Here is a 14,313-nt window from a genome sequence, read left to right as displayed (position 1 = left end):
AAGTCGATGTCACACCCGAGCATTAACACGATAAAAAGCCGAGTTACCCACTTACGAGATAATTATCTCGGCAAAATTATCTCGGCAAATGTGATAATATGTCGACATAATTTAACAGTTATGTCGACATCTTCTCAGATTATGTCGACATATTCTCAGATTATGTCGACATCTTTCAATAATTATGTCGACATACGTAACTCGTAAGTCGCAAGTGGATGGCAGAAATATGCCACCATAGATTTCAGATGAACATGCACTTTAGTTAGTTCACGCATTCGTTGTTCAAATGAAATGATTGAATGTAGTATATAGAAATATATTGTATTTGCTATAATACTGTATATAATACAAAACAACACATATGCTATTAGTGTATGCCGTGTCATTTCAGTTTTACACAAGCGGTGATTACCTCTGATTCCGCATGGATTCCCGATGATAGCGGTGATCCGAGTCCGTGGTTACAGCTGGACCTACCGTACGACTACCTCGTGACAGGGATGCTCACTCTAGGTTCGATATACCATACTATTAATTCTTAATCTGAAGTGCTATAAAATACGATAATTACTAGTGACAGTTTTGGTGACAGAAACCATGGGTAATCTATTTATATATGTTTATATTTTTGTCGGATGACAGAGCCCCTCTTTTACCTCTTAAAGTGTTAACCTGGTAAGGCATAATTGCATAATCCTATAGCTTGGAAAGTTTTGCATGACAAATATTCTGCATGATTGTTTATTATATGTTTTATAGCAAGTTTCCCACTTATAAAAGTATAGGATTTCGACCACGTCCTTTCCTGTCATATAAACTACGACCGTTATGATAACTAATAAGCATTCCAAAGTTAACATTTATCACAAATACAAAAAGACTCTGAATTAATCAATAAAAACATTATTTATACAGTTGTGTGACTGCACAACGCACCAGAAATAGCGTGCGCACATCGTTCACACACCGTCCGCACATCGTCCACACATGGTGCGCACAACTGTGCGATTGAACAATCGTTCGCCCCGTTGTGCGCTTCTCTCCGCACAACTGTGCGATTGGGAACAATTTGTAGATCAATATTACGGAATGAAAAAAATACGGAAAGCTCGTATGCAATAATGAAAACTGTATACATTACTGTAATTTCCCAGCACAGTCATGAAGATTATGTACAGTTTTACAATGCGTGTAACACAGCATTACAGTGACCATTGAATGGGTTTGGCTCCAGGGTAACAGAACAGGTAAATAACAATTTGATGAGTGATCGGAGTTTTACCTAGCCTGTACCTGACTCAAAGAGCTGATATGCGATACCATACGTGTAGTATTTGTTATTTGCATTCGGTTTGCCTATAGCTCGCCTTCACCTGGGTTGTCACACCTTTGGCCCTACCCGACGTAATAAGTAAGCGCCCCGGGCGGGGAAAACTACGGTTCAGGCACGTATACAAAGTGGCTATGTTTACCTGTATACTGGACTGTGTTGTAATTTCATGTGTCGATTAAGGTCGTTAAAAAAATACCGAAAACACAATTTCTAATTTTAAGAAAATATAGACATAAATAAAAGCTTATAGATGTAGGTAGAATATAAAAACTTACATAAAAATCAATTTTATTTGTTTACACACGAAACCGTATATATTCTTAAGGCATTCCTCAATTTACACCAACCACGATTGTTATCGCACTTCGTTCGTCCATCGTGCACACAAATGTGCGCAAGCAATGATCGTCCAACTTTTTATCGTTCGCACATCGTGCACATATCGTTCACACACCGCACATCTTGTAACGTTGTGCGACCCACAACTGTACTTATATTGTATAAATTGTTCATTTGACGATAACTGCTTCTAGAAACTTTGTTGTACAAGTTTTTGGGTAGCACCCTATCAATCACAACAACAAGTTTCTGGTAAGCACCCTATCAATCAACACAAGTTTTTGGGTCGCACCCTATCAATCACAACAACAAGTTTCTGGTAAGCACCCTATCAATCAACACAACAAGTTTTTGGGTAGCACCCTATCAATCAACACAACAAGTTTCTGGGTAGCACCCTATTAATCAACACAACAAGTGTCTGGGTAGCACCCTATCAATCACCACAAGTTTTTGGGTAGCACCCTATCGATCAACACACCAAGTTTTTGGGTAGCACCCTATCAATCAACGCACCAAGTTTATTGGGTAGCACCCTATCAATCACAACAACAAGTTTCTGGTAAGCACCCTAACAATCAACACAACAAGTTTTTGGGTAGCACCCTATCAATCAACGCACCAAGTTTTTGGGTAGCATCCTATCAATCACCACACCAAGTTTTTGGGTAGCACCCTACCAATTACCACAACAACTTTTTGGGTAGCATTCTATCAATCACCACAACAAGATTTTGGGTAGCACCCTATCAATCAACACAACAAGTTTCTGGATCGCGGCCTATCAATCAACATAACAGATTTCTGGGTAGCACCCTATCAATCAACACAACAGGTTTTTGGGTAGCACCCTACCAATCACCACAACAAGTTTAATGTCACTTTGTATTGGAGCACAATGACTATACATAATGGGCCATATATTAACCCAAAAGTATCCTACTACATTTTCCCATGCATATTATCCCTTGAATGTGAGTGAGGATGTCACGGAATAAATATTGTTACATTTATATTTTTTCAAGTGATGCTTTGCATCCATGGCTGTTATAATTTCAATTTCGTCAGTATCTATCGATGCGATAAGAATTGTTTTGAACAAATTTGATTTCTTGATATCACACGCCTGCTAAATCTGCTAAATATATTTTGAAACTTATTATCCAACCGGTGTGGAGTCATCCCACAGTTGTACTATTTTCTTTCTAACAGTTGCGATTACTATAATGTAATAATAATTTTATATACAAAACTTTGAAAAATACCAAGCATGTGTTATCCATTTGATTTAAATCCGTTGATTGTTTGTCTGCGACGAAATTTCAAATATATTTATAAAGTATGATATTCATTTGAGGAACTCAAATCATATTCTCCCCAGGACGTCCTGATGCTGCGAACGAGCAATGGTCGAAGACACTAGAGGTCAGATACAAAAGTACGGTCGACTCGTCCTGGAAATCCATTGGTTCGGTAAGGTAGTACATGTATATTAATTATTATAAAATTACTGCAAGGATGAAAACAATACACGTCAGTCAAATGCCAACACGGGAATACTTATAACCACTCTGATACTTTGTTTTATCACATAATGTACTGTGTTATCCAGTGAATAAACCCGTGTCATATTTTTTTGGCGTATGAACCCATGTAATATGACCTGTCAGCCCTGTGACTGGTTATAAGTTTCAATTGTGACGTCACGCCTAGGACAAGTACATGACGAAACAGACTTACGCACTTGCGTCAAAATGGCGGCCTTTTACATTTCAAAATTGCATGAAAATTGTCGTTTTACACGAATAAATGCCATAAATCTTGATTATGTGATAAAAATTATCTTATACTCGTTTTATTTCATATGAAATTTATGAAATTCGTCACGAATTTTTCATTTTCGCTCGCAAGAGGCTCGCTAAATTGAAAAATTCTTAGACTCGTCTCTAAAATCTCATAAGGAAATGGAAACTCATGTAAGGTCCTATATGTTTTAAAATGTATGAAATATGGAAATGTAACAAGAAGGAACTACATTTGTACATGTTAGCTCAGTAGCGTTCAGTTACATTCGGGATGTGGTAAAAATAAAAGGAATCAATATACGTCATGTATCGTTTAAAACATTTGAAAATATACTTTTTGACCATATTAAAAACAATACAAAAAATAAATGGCGTTCCCACTCCCTTCAAAACCCAAAGTTGATTCATCTTGAGTGATTAAAACCAAAAGTGATAACTTTATTATTTACTGGCAGATTTCGTTATAAGTGTATACACATGTAGTACTATTTATTTTATCAAAATCCAGTCATATTTCATTATGATATTGTGCGGATATTGCTTTACTTCAAATTTAGCCTTGGTATCTCTATATCGTTAATGCTTTTATGGTTTAATCAAAACTAAACGATAATTAAGCAAGTGATGTTACGGAATGAAGAGTGTAAATGGACACTCCAAATACCATAAAACGTCCCGTTAAAGATTTTTAAAAATCAAAATTAAACTAAATTTATTTTACAACATTTGTCAAACATGTTCTATCAAGTAATAAATCAGTCATGTTGGCCCGGACGTTGGTGCGCATAGGGTCTAAATATAGGAGTACCCGGAAAACACACATGGTCGGGAAGGTGACCATTTTCACGTCCAATCTGGGAATCGAACCTCGGGATCTTGATGGACGACGAGTGCTTTATCCATTGCGCCAACCGAATACCCAATGAAGTTTTTAACGGGCGAATTAAAACGATTCATCCTTTCATTAGTCATTCGTTATAAGCCGTTAGGTTAATTTGTACATCGGCAATCCCCTAATGAATTGATTAGGAGATATGCAACAAGATTCGTTAGACAAAACAGAGAAACACGGGAGATAACTATCATTTGCGCATTTACGACAGACAAATGCGTTTTAGGGGACAGATTGGAGAAATTGACACTATTGTCCCATTATTCCACCTTTACTAATGAAGTGTCGAAGGCCAATTACAAATCAATAAAACCATATTACGTCAATCATTAAGGACCCTCTTTCACTTTATTACGGGTATTTAGGATGTGGTAGGTTGTATGCTAGTTCAAACATTAAGGTCAATTTGCTAAAATTACAAACAAACAAACCAAGGCAAGATATATGTAAAGGACGAAACATTAAAACACTCAAACATCTTCTATATTGTCAATTATTTTGAAGCAGATAGCATTTATTCCCGTTGCACATTTTATAGCTGTATAGTTTGCAATACATTGGCAATTATTAATCATTCTAATTGTACCTGTATTCCTTGCAGTTTCCAGGAAATACGGACAGATCAAGTCTCCTCATCACACTGTTTCCTAGTCCGTTTGTCTCCAAATCCGTCCGCCTCTATCCAGATGGTGCAAAAATCGCTCTCAGGGTGGCACTGTTGGGATCGCTGATGGCTCATGTTGATTGTATGTGTTACACCGGTCATTGGTCTTTACAAAAAAAAAGAGTCAATGACTTACCAAGATTATATACACTATTCAGTATAAAAGTTTAGGGGCCAGACCACCAAAAAAATCTCAAATGTAATTCTTTGCTTATTAGGTATGCCCAATTAGATACTGAGCTAACCAGCTAACGTTATGAAAATATTAGGCTATACAGAGATTTCTAGATAGCAAATTACATGATTAGTGGTACCGTAGGATGCACCGGACTAGCCAGAGGTGCCTAGTATTTTATTTCTGTGTGGTCCTCGAAACAGTTTAGATCTTATCATTTATGAAGACAGGGAGTTTGAGAGACAAAGCCTCAAAAGAGTAAGGGATTGAAAAAAGGCGCAGACACAAATGATAGCAATAGGAGTAGCTTATCTTTATATTCAGAAGACACGGAAGCCCCCGATCCACTATTTTGCAGGGTCCTCATAAGTTTTCTCTTGTGATGATAGTACTGAGAAGCAGGGTATGATGCCCAAGGAGACATCGACGGGCTAGTTAGAGGTTCAATGATAAGCAATCGATAAACCAGTGGTTACTAGAAACACCGACAATATAAAGTATACAAGAAATCCCGAGTCATGCAATGAGAGGCAACATAGATTTGTTAATCTTCAGCAGAAAGAAGTACGGACCACGTCAGGTTGTATACAATAAAACTTCGATATGTTGTAAAATTATATCCAATAGCAACTCATTATGTTGTCAAGATTATAATTATGCAGTTATTATATCAGATTTAACCCTGACATCACCTGTTCCTTAGTATAACTATTTTCTTGGAATTCTGAATTCAATATCATTTGCTCCACTTTACTATATCGATACATATGTATTTTATTCTACATTTCATTTCATGAGAAGACAGTAGTATGTATATGGGATGTTACCCCGTCTTCAACACAACCAGTTCAGCGTACGTCCAGCATCACACCCCTATAATGTCTGAAGCGGATTGTAGAACAACATGTAGTAATACGGTTCCTTTGTTTAGTTACAGTAAGTACTGCTTGTTTCAAAACGCTTCATAAGGTGGATGTTATTCTCAGTAGCGACTTAACAGATAAGGGATTGTCAAATATACACAGAAAAAATACCTACAGATACCTAACTATATAGCTAAGAAAATAATACGCTAGTAATGCAAAGAATACCAATGTTACAACGATTCTTGTATACATGTAGTACATTTTGGCACATGCTAATGCTTATTTATAATTATTTACAATTCATCATTGTCTTGTTTTTTGTCTAGATGCTATAACGTTTAGATGCAGTTGTCATGCAAAGTTAGGTGGCAGACTGGCCCAAGAAGACTGCGATAACTCAACGAAAGTCTACAGACTCTATGGTAAATGAATATTCTGAGCTAAGTGCAACAACGAATCACATTTCAATACTATCGATAATTGAGCTGAATTGGTACATTTACTTTACCTGTAACTTAACTTTATTTATTTAGTTGAATTATTTCATCAGCCTATAACAAATAGGTTCGCGAGATATCTGTTAGTGTATGAAACATGAAAAAACTTTGCGATGAGTTTTTTCCGTGATTACTATTTCTATAACATAGTACAGCGTGTATACTACCTGCGCATATAAACCTTTGAAACTTACTCAACTTTATCCATTTCGAAATTTATTAAGAAATACTGGATATTCCTTGAACACAGATAGAAGATAATTTCAGCAAAGAAGATAATATATCGTTAACACATAGACATTCTGTGCAGAGGTAAAATGTCAGCCACCAGACGCCGTAGAAGGAAGCGTCAACGAGACGACGTTTGTGCATGTGTCGGGCCTGTTCACTGTGTCGTCCACGGTACAGTACACCTGTGACACTGGTCACGAGTTCTACATGGATAACACCAACAACAGGACCATTACCTGTGGGGACGACTACCTATGGCAAGGCGTGTTAGGCGACTACTGCAGGAGTGAGTGCATTTTATCAAATACATGTTATATGCAACTTAAATTAGTCCGATAACTTTACTCTCTGAAACACTTCACCGCAACACATTCACTTTTTTCCAGTGCTTTTTCGCGGTCAACTATGAATTAATTTATCAAACACCGCAGACAAAAAAGGTTATGTATTTATCAGTTAGTTACTCCCTTCTTTAACCGATATGTTTGCTTTACTCGGATCAAGCTAAAGTTGTGTGTTCTTCTGAAAAACAGATATCAAGACTCAGAAAACTATTTTTGCAATTTCAATGCGTGTATTACACGAGTGAGTTTGACAAATAGGCATCCAATTATCAATGTTATTCACCAAGAAACCGGAAATATTCTGTTTACTAAGTCCGGTTGTCCGTTAACATATAGTGTGTCTACCACCAACACATGTTGCTACAAGCAATGCTATTTATATAAGTGAGCAAGGTCAAAGTAATAAAAAAATAATATACAACATTTGATAAAGCGCCATATCTAGCTAACATAAGCCACTCTAAAGCGCTTTACAGTACAGATATATACAATAAATATAATGAGCATATGCATTAATCAATACAGTTTTTGAGGAATTCGCAGGAGCTGCCTTATCATGCGCTAACTACTAGTCCTATGCCACCTGGCTAATATTTCCCTATGTGTGTTTGCCTGTGTGGCAAGAGAAAAACACTTTCTCTTAATATCCATACGTATGAAGACTTCGGGGATCGAACACCAGCCGCCTACGTGAAAGGCTGCAGTGTTAACCACTCGACCGATCCGCCCAAAACGCCAGCGCTATACTGGCGTCACACGAAGCCCTAAACCCGACTTCCCGAGTAGTAGTCGGTTTCGCGTGAAAACATTGTCTTTTTCCACCCGTGGAAAACATTTACTTTATAGTCAATGTAAATATATACTTCACAGGTGAAAAGTGTATAAAAGCAAAATATAAAATATATTGAGGCGTATTTAACCGAACTAAAATGTCCCAAGGCTAATTCTCCGAGATTTACCCCTTTTTTGTGGTCACAACTACCGTTTTTGAGTAATGTCATGGTTCATCAATTGGATACTTAAGTTGTGCTGCTCTATCTTTTGAAATTATAAGAAATAGGGATTTTGTTCACCTTCCTTTCCGTTTCAACAGTAGTTGCATTGCCACATTTTATGGCCCCTAACATCATCGATGATTTGTAGAAGGGCAAAACTGCTGTATGGTGCAGCACAAGTCATCTGTCAAACTGTTTCTATTACAAATCTTAGAGGTACAACCACATGTTGTTTACGTTCATCTCTCTTAACAAAGAGATAGGTTCAACTTGCTAAAACAGCTATTTATCTCATTCTGTTTTGTCAGAAACAGATAATTAACAGAAGCAAATCAACCAAATCAAGAAATATATAATCATTAGAAACAGTGTTCGCCTACGATTCCAGAATTCTCTCCTTTTTACCTGTTTAAGGTTTTTGTGTCACCATGAAGGGCACGCGTTCTATATCATTCTCTTAGAGTATGATAGATATCCCAAAATCTCATACATGTATTAGGAACAATAAAATATGACGTCATAACAACTTTCCGCGGGAGGTATAGTGCAAAATATGCAAATCAGGAAGGATAGTATGTTCCAAAAGTTGATAAGCACTGTTTTGAAATATTTAATTAAAAACGAGGCAGAACAGAATTTTCCCCTACGGCATCTCAATATTCGGGTTAAATTCTTGAGGCTAGCATCAGGTAAGAAAATGAAGATTATTAACTCTGGAGTCAAGATATCTCTGTCATACCCTTAAGTACCTCCATTAGACAGATAAAACTGCAGTTCTGTTCAGGGAAAGATCAATAGATTCTTCCCCTACCTTGAGGTTGTAATAGAGAAATATCCTATCCGATGGGTGATGTTTTTGTTGTTTTACACGATGCTCTGCCGAAGGTTAGAAAACCAAAACAAATCCCCTCCAGGGTTGGGGATTTCTCTGTTACACCCTCAAGGTAGGGATGATTTTTCTCCCATCCTATTATTTCAATCACAACTCCACCGACAGTAGTCGGTCATATTTGTAAACAAAACACATGTGGGGTATGAATATCGTCATTCTATTTTGATGCTATCACTAGATTTTCAGGAAAATAATGCCTTCAAAGCGTGTTTTAACCACGTTTGTATTCGAGATGTGCGAAAAATAGACTGAAAATATCCACTGCTGTTGGAGATACTCTGCTTAGCCTCCGGCTAGAGATTTAATGATATTAGTAGTCTCATCCCTCGGGTAGCGTAGAGATTATGCTGTCTTACCACAAGGGTATAGAATGATTCTATTAGTCTCAAATGATAATTAAATGTCAAGGTGAAGGCCATATCGGTTTCGCATTATTAATGATGCTGCAATTTATTATTACGTAGTGTGTCAATTGGTTCGCACTTTAAAATGGCAGTGAAACAAATGAGTACCCACAACGAAACATTTTACGTCAAACGACACTATAATGATATAACTTATCTGCATGGTTGTAGTTATCAGTTGTCCGGACTTCCCCCTTTTCAATGGTACGGTCAGCACTTACAATAGTACCTACAATACTGAGGTAGTCTGCACGTGCAACGAGGGATTCAGGATGATGAGCGGTATGACACAAGAAGCAATCAAATGTCAGGCAGATAAAACATGGAATAGTACCATTCCTGTGTGTCAAGGTAAGACGTCGCTGTCTGTCAGATAAATATCGTACGACAGCGCAAAATATACCCGTCTATCAGAATAATATACTCGTTTAAAATAANGAGAAATTACAGATATATACACAGTGTACATTATCGTATATACAAGCTTTCCGTATTTTTGTCATTCCGTAATTTTGATCTTCAAATGATACCAAATCGCACAGTTGTGCGGAGAGAATCGCACAACGGGGCGAACGATTGCTAAATCGCACAGTTGTGCGCACCATGTGTGAACGATGTGCGGACGGTGTGTGAACGATGTATGCACGGTGAGCGCACGCTATTTTTGGTGCGTTGTGCGGTCCCACAACTGTACCAGTTTATCATAATAATATACCCGTCTATCAGAATAATATACCCGTCTATCAGAATAATATACCCGTTTGTCAGAATAATATACCCGTCTGACAGGGTTAAGCAGTCTGTTTGGTTTATATTCTTACAAAAATTATGAAACTATTCTACTTACATTAATCACTCGTGTTGGTCCGAACGTAAGCACGCATGGGTCTTAATGTGGGGGAAACCGGAGTACCCAGGGAAAACACCTATGGTCGGGCAGGTGACACAGTGCTTTTTCATGTCCGATCACAGAATCGAACCCCAGATATTGTAGATAGTCTGGATTATTTAATTGTCTATCTACTTATGGTTTGACAATTGTAATTTCTTGTTTTTAATAAGTTGGTATTGTGAAATTCCTAATGATGATTATGAATTAGTTAATGAACCAATGAACACACTTAATGAGCTAAATCTACACGAAGAGACCATCGTTGAAATAAAATTTTATCTTTAATTATATTCCTAGTGATAGACTGTGGAACGCCTTTAGTTGTTGCTAACACATTGTTGACGGATAACGTGCACACGTATGGGGCCAATGTCACCTACACGTGCGTCAATAGCATGCGCTTTGCCGCAGACACGTACAGCCAGACTTCACAGTGCGGACTTGACGGCGAATGGGAACCCTTCGCACTAGAATGCACAAGTACGTACATGATATCATAAAAACTCAGAAGTTAGCATGTTGGCTTTCTTAAGAGTAAGCAAAGAGTTTTGTAAAGTAATACATGTATAATATATACAAGAAAATAAGTCGTCTTGAGTTTGTGGTAAGACAAAATGTTATTACAAAGTATCCATTATTATTATGAAAGTGTCGCCAAAACGAGTTATGAAGGAATTGAACGACTTTCCTGTGCATGTCTTACACGACACAACATTGAAATTTTATCTTAAATTTTGTGTTAAAAATATTTCGGCCATAAAATATACGACAGTTAGCTGGCTTCAAAAATAAACAATGATTTCTTTTTTAAAATGCAAACGAGCTGTAGGTCCGACCGTTAGCCGGCCTCAGTAATAAATAATGATGTCTTTATTAAAATGCAAACGAGCTGTAAGTAAACTTTTGAGATTACGATTAGATTTGAAATATAGCTATATCATCGAAAACATGTTTGTAGAACCAAGAGACAAGAAGGTTACAATGTGCCTTTTGTAACTTTTAAAAATGAACAACGACAGTGAAATTACTACTTAATAGTAAGTCGAGAAACCAATTTGTCCCATACCACTTTGGTATACAGAGCTTGGTGTTTACGCCGAGGGTAAATTGTAATCGAATTAAATTGTAATATTATTTTTCATGCATCATGTCTCTGTGATACTTTTAATTTATTATTATTTTAAAGAAACGTTTTGAAACAACTATTCGTATTCAAATTGCACCTCAACAACGTCATGTAGGCGATTTGCAAGACATTAAAATATCTACATCACGTTGTTTTTCTTGAATTCTAAAGAGTATGATTTTAAAAGTATTTCCTTCGTTTAAATATCGTATAACTCAATACACACGAGGATTTACATTTTTAGGGCGGTACGTGGCACATTTAGGAATAATGAGTGTTTTTTTCACAGCCTACAAGTGCAGCGATCCCCCAACTATCCAGCAGGCGACAACTGTCCGAATCAACACAACTATTGCCATATACGCTTGTTTTGGACACCATTTCTTCTCCGATGGCAGTGCAGTTAAAAACATCACCTGCAACGACAGCTTTGTCTGGGAAGCCATACCCGAATGCATCTACGATGGTTAGCTATGTCTGTTTTATCATTCTGGTTTCACTGCGTTATGAATTTTTTGACACAAGTCCATTTGGGAAAAATCGACAAAAAATATAAACATAATGTTAATATTCGCATTAACGATACAAATTATATTTACATGTTTCTGGTGTTCAGAAGGGTTCCATACCAAGAAACCGGTATAAACACTATGAACCTGCACATAAGTGTTATGTTTACTTAATTTTAGAACAATGGCTGCCTGGACGTATACATCGTTTTCATATTTACTTCGCGTGCAAACAAGTAACATTCTCAATGACAAAGATATAATTCCAATAAAGATTTATGAGGGATGAACAAGTTAGTATTGAAGTGTAAAACCATTCTTTCGGAATCCATCCCCGACACCAGATGACCATGTCTTCTCTAGACACCAAGACCGACGGACACTGGTCGTACATATTTATTCTATCTACACTATTTAACGTATTACATCTTTTAATTATACTGCCCATATTTTGATAACTGAACATTTGCAGGCATGAACATTTCATCTCATATAATCAGACTAGAGCTGTTTTCATGACCATTACAAATAAAACAATTAAAGGCAATTAACTGCTAATTAACGAGATATTTTACTCTCTATTTGCAGATACTCTTGTCACCCAAAAGGGAGCCTCAATCACTTTCATCGACATGAAACTTCGCCAGACCGCATCGTCTGCCCTTGCGGTAGTACGGAGTGACAGTAACATTGACTGTGGGGACCAGTGTTTGAGAAACAGTCGCTGTAAGGCCTTTAACTACAACAATGCACAGACTGACGCCAACTGTATACTGTTCAGTCAAATGGCGGCAGGTGACGTTTTTGTATCAGCAGTAGATTGGTCCTATTTTGAATTATATGACGTCATGTACCTTCCTTAGAAATACGGTTAAGAAGAGCAAACACTTTCACCAGAACTTACACCTTCAACTGGATCACGATGAATAGAGTACTAGCGAATATGTGCTGTTATTTTTCTCTTTTATAGTTCATAGATGACAAATGACAACATGGAGATATCTGTTTTTGTTATGAGAGCTATAGTTTCTTCATCGTCAGACTAATCAAATGTATAGAACACAACTATAATGATTACAACCCTGAATTGAACCAACATGGTGTATGCACACAAGAATTAAAAAGAAAACTTATAATATTCAGATACTTCCCAAAACATTTTGAATGATTATGAAATCTGGTAATCAGAATTTTATTAACCCCGCCCTGTAGTTCGTATAACATCGAGCATAGGGAAAGTATGAAATTGACAGTAAGAGTGTCAGAAAAAAACAGTACATACCCGTCAGTGATCAACATTTCATTTCCAAAAAAAGGATGGTTGGGTTTATAAGAACAGGAGATGTCCATCGTTAGTAAACCAAAGTATATGTGTGTTTTTAAGACCAAGAGCTGTTCATCGTTTGCAATCTACTAATGTTTGTGCAATAGATGTAGTGTAATCCTATTACTATCAATAATTATGAGTTGGTGGTAAACGTTGATACTAACTTGATCCTACATATTTGATTATTAGAACACGGATCCTGCAAACAGAAGGAAACAATCCATCCAACTGGTAATGATGCTATATAAAATTATATATGTAAGCATATGATTCACCAGGCACCGATTTTCCCTGAACTTCCTTAAGGATTAAATACAGAAGGTTAGTCATGTACACACCATTTTGTACAGAGAACGCTCTTTGCTACACAGCTCAATGAGAGAAAAAAAATGTAAATACCATGTACATTGTAGTATTTATTTATATTGATAGTATCAATGTTTCTATGACAATAAAAGATTGGCCATGTTTCTGCCTTTCAGTTGTGACTGAAGACATTTCATTATGACCGCTCGGAGTTCAAATTGCAGTTGAACCGTGTTTGTCTGGATGCTTTGTTAAACATCAAAACACCAACAGTGTCTGGATCGATGATCTAATAGTTTGTGTAGTTAGAAATAAGAGCGATACTTTCAGAAAGCACATGTTACTGTTAAGGAATCACTACCAATTTATCCGTGGCCTTGACATTGTTTGGATTTCGAGCCAATCATAGAGTGGTAGACATTCATTGAATTATGACATAGTTTCCATAGCAAACCTATACACTACAACTGCAGAAAGTAATCGCGAATTCAACATTATTTTAACAGCAATGTAAAAAAATCTCAGTAGTATTCAGAGAAGAATTCTCTGAGCAACGTAATATGACCAGTGTTCGAACTTTAACGGTAGACCCATAGACAATCACCATGGGAAATAGCGCAGGTCTATGGGAATCATTTACTTCATAGACCAACTTGTTTGTCAAGTCCTCACCTATGCTTTAATATTCAAATAAGGTACTGGGGGGGGGGGGG

At 36.9% G+C, this 14,313-nt stretch overlaps 1 protein-coding gene across 1 annotated transcript in view; it reads left to right on the top strand.

Moving 5' to 3' along the window:
• Window positions 1–14,303, top strand: part of LOC110443074 — a 38,089-nt gene extending 23,786 nt beyond the window's left edge. Inside the window, exons 19-28 of the mRNA XM_021487055.1 lie at window positions 395–516; window positions 3,057–3,148; window positions 4,974–5,118; window positions 6,013–6,147; window positions 6,404–6,499; window positions 6,885–7,091; window positions 9,612–9,791; window positions 10,630–10,812; window positions 11,748–11,924; window positions 12,556–14,303. Of these exons, the coding sequence (XP_021342730.1) occupies window positions 395–516; window positions 3,057–3,148; window positions 4,974–5,118; window positions 6,013–6,147; window positions 6,404–6,499; window positions 6,885–7,091; window positions 9,612–9,791; window positions 10,630–10,812; window positions 11,748–11,924; window positions 12,556–12,830 (1,612 nt within the window). The 3' untranslated portion in view covers window positions 12,831–14,303. The remainder of the gene's footprint in view (window positions 1–394; window positions 517–3,056; window positions 3,149–4,973; window positions 5,119–6,012; window positions 6,148–6,403; window positions 6,500–6,884; window positions 7,092–9,611; window positions 9,792–10,629; window positions 10,813–11,747; window positions 11,925–12,555) is intronic.
• The last annotated feature ends 10 nt before the right edge of the window (window positions 14,304–14,313 follow it).

This window comes from Mizuhopecten yessoensis, unplaced genomic scaffold, assembly GCF_002113885.1.
Source record: "Mizuhopecten yessoensis strain PY_sf001 unplaced genomic scaffold, ASM211388v2 scaffold716323, whole genome shotgun sequence".
In the NCBI taxonomy this organism is placed as follows: Eukaryota; Metazoa; Mollusca; class Bivalvia; order Pectinida; family Pectinidae; genus Mizuhopecten; species Mizuhopecten yessoensis.
This window is presented reverse-complemented; position numbering and strand designations above follow the sequence as displayed.